Source organism: Strix aluco, chromosome 8 (genome assembly GCF_031877795.1).
Source record: "Strix aluco isolate bStrAlu1 chromosome 8, bStrAlu1.hap1, whole genome shotgun sequence".
In the NCBI taxonomy this organism is placed as follows: domain Eukaryota; kingdom Metazoa; phylum Chordata; class Aves; order Strigiformes; family Strigidae; genus Strix; species Strix aluco.
In genome coordinates this window covers 3,172,296-3,179,053 of record NC_133938.1, presented here as the reverse complement: position 1 = coordinate 3,179,053, position 6,758 = coordinate 3,172,296, and the positions used below count along the sequence as shown (strand labels likewise).

Sequence of the window (6,758 nt, the reverse complement as noted above, 5' to 3'; positions counted from 1 at the left end):
ATTACATACATAACAAAGCACGTAGTAAGAAAATAAATCATAAAGCATTTCATGATAGTATAGTTTAATTAGGAGTGAGTCTATCCTTTTCCTTCATTCTGCTCTGACACTATATGTGTGTGTGTGTGTGTGTGTATATATATATATATATATATAAAAAAAAAAAAAAAAGGCAGCCAACCCCCCTTGTTTAAAGGCTTCTCGCTGACCTGACTGCTCTCTGTCACATTCCAGGCTGTCACTGACATTAGCGTGCTCCAGGGCTGGCCCTGCAGCGTCGGCTGGGAGTGTGTGAATCAGCTGTTCTGGGAACTCCCAACTGTGGCAGGAATACTGTACGTGAAGGGTCTACACGCTTGCTGTATTTATTCTGGTTTTTTCCAGCTTTATTTGTTGTGGAAAAAGTAACCACAGCCAACATTCTACCCCTGGCAGCTAAGACAAAATAAAAAAGATGCTCTTGAGTAGTAACTGTCAGGTTAGTAGGGGGTGTGTACAGTTCAGCAATTGACCTACACTGTAACAGTTCATTATAAAGCAACAAAACTGAGATATTTTCACAAGTATTTAGAATTTTTCTGAGGGGGTGAGTCTCATCTGGCGAGCAGGAGCTCTGCCCACAGCGTGGCCTTTCTCTGCAGAAGCGTAGGCCCGGGGGTGCCGATGTCTATCGGGACCCGTAAATAGGGATCTCTTGTCTCCAGAGGCTGCCACAGCTCAAAGCCCCAATGTTCCCTCTAAGCAGGGCTGGGCCAAGGGCTGCCCCACCTTCAGGCAGCTCCAAGAATGTCGACTTCCACTGAAATAACGTGCAAAATGGTAAATTAAGATGGAAGGAAGCAGAAGGGCTTCAGGTTCTGATTAGTCGGGTCTCTTGTGTTCATCACAAGATGAGGGTGTGATCCTTCCCCCCCGTAGAAAAACATTAGTTTTGAGTGTATCTCTTTTCTTTGTCCTTGAGATGGCCTCCAGGGGTGATAAAGTGAGAGTCATACGATCCACCTTGGGTGGAACTGGAAATGGTTCTTAACAGACCCAGCTGTTTCTGAAAGGCAAACGCCTGGTACAGCGAGAGGTCAAAGAAACAGTAACTGCCGAAATAGCCAAGGCATGGAGGAGGAGTATTTCCAGCAGAATCTTGGTATATAACTTTGCATTTCCCCCCCAAATGATTAAATACCAAATGTTGTGATATTTAGTGAGTACTGTGGTGTCAGTTACTGCTGTAACTCGGTGTTGTCCACCACCTTTACTGTTATTTTTCTGTAAAAGTTTTTTATTTTGTTCTCAGACTACAGAGAACAGCTTGGTTGAGACTGGCACGCAGTTCCTTTACAGCCTCTTTCCAGATCAATAATTATTTCATTTCCAGCTCCAGGGGTTATGATCAGGTTATATAAACTCTTGCTGGTTCAGGCTCACTGTCCGTTACCCTCCCAAGCAGGCAGCTGGGGAATCCTACGTGTCCCATGGAAAGCCTAAATGCGAATGGTGTACAAGGTGAACACAGTAACTGCCCCACTTCCCCTCAAACAAATTACCAACATCTTTTTCCAGTCAGACTGCACAGTACAAAACCATTTTTATTAATTAAAAGCTCCCAAAGCTTGAATGTGTACATGTTGAACCACAAACTGGAGCACATTTATCATTTTGGTTCTTAGAATTTTAGTTGTAAAAATCAGTTTAGCTGTTTGAGTAACAGTCCTTTGCTGTGGTAGAAAGGACAATCAATTGGGTCACTTTGCTGGGGAAAAAAATAATCATTCAGCTCTACTCTTTCAACCTGAGAGAGGCTGCACCTCACTCAAGGATTTGAGATGTGGAGTATTGATGAGGTGAAGTTGAGGATAATGAAAAAGGGAAGAAACTGATTTCTAACAACTCTCCCCACACATCATTCAATACCAAAACTAAACTGTTGACCTAAAAAGCAAATGTCACTAGAACCAGGTGGTTTAGCAGTGTGGGCTTGGAGCTGATGCCTTTATGCTGCGTGTCTTGGGTTGACTTTAGAGGAAACATCATTGTAGGTGACAAACATGTCCCTCAGCCACAGCCAGGGAAGGTGTTTGTGACCAACTGAAACATGTTCAGTGAGTGCTCAGAATAACTCCTTGTGCCATAGAGCTTCCTCCAGCTTTGGGCCCAGTCACCCGTAGAAATAAGTTGTGAATTTTTAGGCAGGCTGGTGCAAAAGTAGATGCCTTCATTTAAATCAGACTGGGGGGTGGGGGGTGATAAATTGATTAAACAAGCGTGTGCATGCACACCCACCCTGGCAGGAAGCAACCATTTCCCCCTGGGCTCCAAAGTTCACCTCAACACTGTTTCTTCTCACCTAGTTCTTGGAGGGAGGGTTAGAGTGGGGTTTTTTTTTGGTTTTAACAAAAAACAAGGCAGCATTAATTATCTATTTGCAGTAAGAACATACAGAAAATACAGTTCTTCTCCCTGCAGCAGCAACCCTAAATCAGCATTTTGTACACACGCTTGCATAAACCCAGCACGATGTATTATTTACATTGAGATTATCTGGTTGTGCACATTGTTAAGTTTAAATAGATGCCAGAAATTTTATCTAGACGTGCACCTGCCTAGCGCAACGAGCAATCCCAAAGTGGTATTTGCTGGGGAGATAGGTTTACACTCATTTCTTCTCTCCTTTTAAGTACAGTCAAGCAGATGTAGAACTTGGGGTTGATGTGGAATGCATTTTTCACATAATGCCTGTGTGGAGAGAAGGAATGACTAAAATAAATAGCAATTAGACAACAGCATCATCATTCATGTGATCTGGTCAGAATGAGATGTCTGTCCTCGGCCAGTACAAGCCTCACTGCATGAAAAAATACACTGACACACACACGTACATCCTAAGGCAACGCAGAGCAGCAGACGGTCTCCCCTGAACTGCAGTAACGTTGGAAGATGTTTTAAGGAAATGTCGATAAAATGCTTTTATCTGTAAAAAAAAATTGAGAAATAATTGCTAAAAGATCATTTAGTGATCACAACTATATTTTTTTTTAAACAATAAGAAAGCTTTAAACAGTAAGAAAGCCTTAGAGTGTTGTTATTAAACAGTAAGAAAGGCTTTACAGTGTTGGTCGCACTGTAAAGGAAAGGGATAGAGAGAACCAGACAAAGCAAATGTAGCTTTTTTTTTTTTGGACATAAGGTGCAGAACCAATGATTGCTGACCAGATGATACTGTCCATGGACAGAGACTAACAATGAGTTAGATGTGAACGCTCGCTGAGCTGACGTCAAACCGAAGGCCTGTAGTTGGCAGCATGAGTTTACTTCAAGCTAATAAGCCAGTGTAAGACTTAAACTGGTTATTGACCCGTAGAAAGGTTGCTCTCTGCGTTCTGTAGCACTCGGAAATGATGCTGCAGGGAGAAAATGGAGGAAATGGAGCTAGTTCTGCTCTCCTGCACTGGTTCCCATCCCTCGATCACGCTGCCTTTGGTGTAGTAGCTGGTTTGGAAGCAGTGAGCAGTGGAAGAGGCTCTGGCAGAAGCAGCTAATAAATATTAGGGCAGCAACAGCTTGTGGACAAGCAGGGGTTTAAAGGTGTTTTTTTTTTTTGCTACTAGGTTACTTGTGGTTACAAAATAAAGTTTAACCCTCATTGAGAAGCAAAATGCACATGGCTGAGCTCACCCCAACTCGTTACACACCTTCTAACACCTGTACATCTACTTTGCCATACTCCTCAAGTACAAGAAACAGAATACTTTAACTTTGCAAGGAGAGATGTTCTCCCTCGCTGCAGGGAACTGATACAATCTGCAGATATTCACATCTTTAGAGACTTCTTTGTCTCAAGAGACTTTTTGAAACAGATGAGCCATCAGTTTTCTCATGCACAGGTAATATCTGATAGACAAGGTCCATCACTAACTGGGCTTTTCCTTACCACACTGGAACAAAGAGGAGTAGCTAGAGGAGGAAGCATTAACCCCTACAACGCGTCTCAAGGTGTCTGTTACTACATTGTCTCCTGGTTTCTGCTCCGGGAACGCTCCGGGGGCCGATGTGGTGGCAGCGAGTCGGGGGTGCATGTGCAGAGGTGGCAGGGGAGTGGGTGGTGGGGAGCGGGCGCCCTGTCCTCTCTCGGCAGGGAGCAGGGCCTGCAGGGCCCTGCCTGGCCGTGCCATTCCAGCTGCCAGGAGCGAGGTGGCGGAGCAGGGTGCATGCAGCAGCTCTGCAGGACAGCAAAGCTGGAGCCCGGGCAGGGCCACGCTCCTCCCCAGCCCCCAGCAGCAGCAGCACAGCAGGGCTGCGGTACGCAGCCTCCGTGGGGGGATCCCAGGGCACCAGTCGTCGCGTCGGCATGATCTGAAGCACATAGGTTTCTTTGCTTGCCTTATGTGGGTTCTTGAAAAAACATAAAGTTGGAAGGCAACAGCGTTGATGAGGAGAAACGCTATCGGATGTTTTAGAGTGGGATGGAGTTTTTGCAGATTCAATGTCCTTTTGCTTAACAAACCAGTAACAAATACCCCAGAGTAACAACTGCAGAGTAACAACTGTTTTCCCATCAAGCTATTACAGGCTCGACTGCAGGCTCACATGCTAGATCACTCTACAAACAGAATCATCACAGAATCATTCAGGTTGGAAAAGGCCCTTGGGATCATCGAGTCCAACCACCAGCCCTACTCTACAAAGTTCTCCCCTACACCTCATCCCCCAACAGCTCATCCAAACGACCCTTAAACACACCCAGGGATGGTGACTCCACCCCCTCCCTGGGCAGCCTATTCCACTGTCTGACCACTCTTCCTGTGAAAAATTTTTTCCTAATGTCCAGTCTGAAGCTCCCCTGTTGCAGTTTAAAGCCATTCCCTCTTGTTCTATCGCTAATGACCTGTGAGAAGAGACCAGCACCAACCTCTCTACAATGTCCTTTCAGGTAGTTGTAGAGAGCGATGAGGTCTCTCTTCTCTTCCTCAAACTGAACAGTCCCAGCTCCCTCAATCTCTCCTCATAGGCCCTTCACCAGCTTCGTTGCCCTCCTCTGCACTCACTCCAGCACCTCGATATCTCTCTTGTATTGAGGTGCCCAAAACTGGACACAATACTCCAGGTGTGGCCTCACCAGTGCAGAGTATTAAGTGCCTCCGTCCTTACGGTGATCCTACCTGCACGTGGAGGTGTGGAGAAGGCACAGGGCAGATGAGGGGCTACTCACCTCAGTCAAGGAGCAACGCCAGGAATGCGGAGCTACTGGTAGTCTGAACGTACTCTGTGTAGGAGGAAAATCAGTTCTGATCAACAGAATAATGGTGTTATTGCAGAATTTGTGAAAATCCCTGCACAAATATGAGTTAAGGAAGACACTGCAGTGGTTAACAAAACCCCTTCTACTACATGCAGTTCCTGTATCTGTCTCAGCAGTCGTTTAGGAGATTGTCTTAATTACTTGTGAGTGTATGTGCATATGCTACATCATTACCAATGATGACAAAGCAAAACAGAATGTGTTACGAGTATTAGAAGCTGGTCCTTCTTTTTAGTAATAAAAGAAGAAATAAAAATCCAAAGGGATCATATCAGCAGATTCAGCAGGATCCAGGACTGTGTGAGAGGAACAACCGTCCCCCGAGTTCCCCGAAGGGATGGCAAAAGGAGAGGCACCCCCACCTGAGCTGGGGAGAAGGGCTGGGCAGGTACTGGAAGAGGTAGAGAAGTGTGGAGGAGCAGAAAGGCACTCGGGGAGCAAGAATGTATGGGGAAAGGGTCTGGAAGCAGACACAGCTGAGCACCGAGACTGCCCAACAGCTTTCTGCAGCCAATGAGCAGCTCTGGTTGTAGAATCCCAGAATCATCTCGGTTGGAAAAGCCCTTGAAGATCCTCCAGTCCAACCATGAACCTCACACTGACCGTTCTCAACTCCACCAGATCCCTCAGCGCTGGGTCAACCCGACTCTTCAACCCCTCCAGGGATGGGGACTCCCCCCCTGCCCTGGGCAGCCCATTCCAACGCCCAACAACCCCTTCTGCAAAGAAATACTTCCTAAGAGCCAGTCTGACCCTGCCCTGGCACATCTTGAGGCCATTCCCTCTTGTCCTGGCGCTGGTTCCTTGGCTCAAGAGACTCATCCCCCCTCTCTGCACCCTCCTTTCAGGGAGTTGTAGAGGGCGATGAGGTCTCCCCTCAGCCTCCTCTTCTCCAGACTAAACCCCCCCAGTTCCCTCAGCTGCTCCCCATCAGACCTGTGCTCCAGACCCTGCACCAGCTCCGTTACCCTTCTCTGGACATGCTCGAGTCATTCAATGGCCTTTTTGTAGTGAGGGGCCCAAAACTGAACCCACTCATCGAGGTGCAGCCTCACCAGTGCCAAGCACAGGGGTGAGATCCCTTCCCTGTCCCTGCTGGCCACGCTATTGCTGATACAAGCCAGGATGCCATTGACCTTCTTGGCCACCTGGGTACACTGCTGGCTCATGTTCAGCCAGCTGTCAATCAACACCCCCATGTCCCTCTCTGACTGGCAGCTCTCCAGCCACTCCTCCCCAGGCCTGTAGTGCTGCTGGGGGTTGTTGTGGCCCAAGTGCAGAAGTCGCAGTACTCTTAGCATCTGCTGCTCATACTGCCTTTTGCTTCCACCACCACCAAAGGGTGAAGAGAACTCAGAATTATTTGCTTTATGTTAAACAACACACAGATTGAGAACAACACACAGATATTTACAGCGGCTTAGAGCTAAAAAGCCTCCTACTGTGAGGAGAGGGGCTGGGTACC

At 47.0% G+C, this 6,758-nt stretch overlaps 1 protein-coding gene across 8 annotated transcripts in view; it reads right to left on the bottom strand.

The window, feature by feature from the left end:
* Nucleotides 1-1,563: 1,563 nt before the first annotated feature.
* The window catches only part of ITGB3BP (integrin subunit beta 3 binding protein), a 35,519-nt gene continuing 30,324 nt past the window's right edge, over nucleotides 1,564-6,758 (bottom strand). For 2 of the 8 annotated variants that reach the window (XM_074831829.1, XM_074831837.1), the window contains 2 exons: nucleotides 5,204-5,257; nucleotides 1,564-2,965 (listed from right to left, as the gene is read on the bottom strand). In XM_074831829.1, coding sequence (XP_074687930.1) covers nucleotides 5,205-5,257 — 53 coding nt within the window. In that variant the 3' untranslated portion in view covers nucleotides 1,564-2,965; nucleotide 5,204. The other 6 variants (XM_074831833.1, XM_074831835.1, XM_074831830.1 and 3 more) reach the window with 6 other exon arrangements.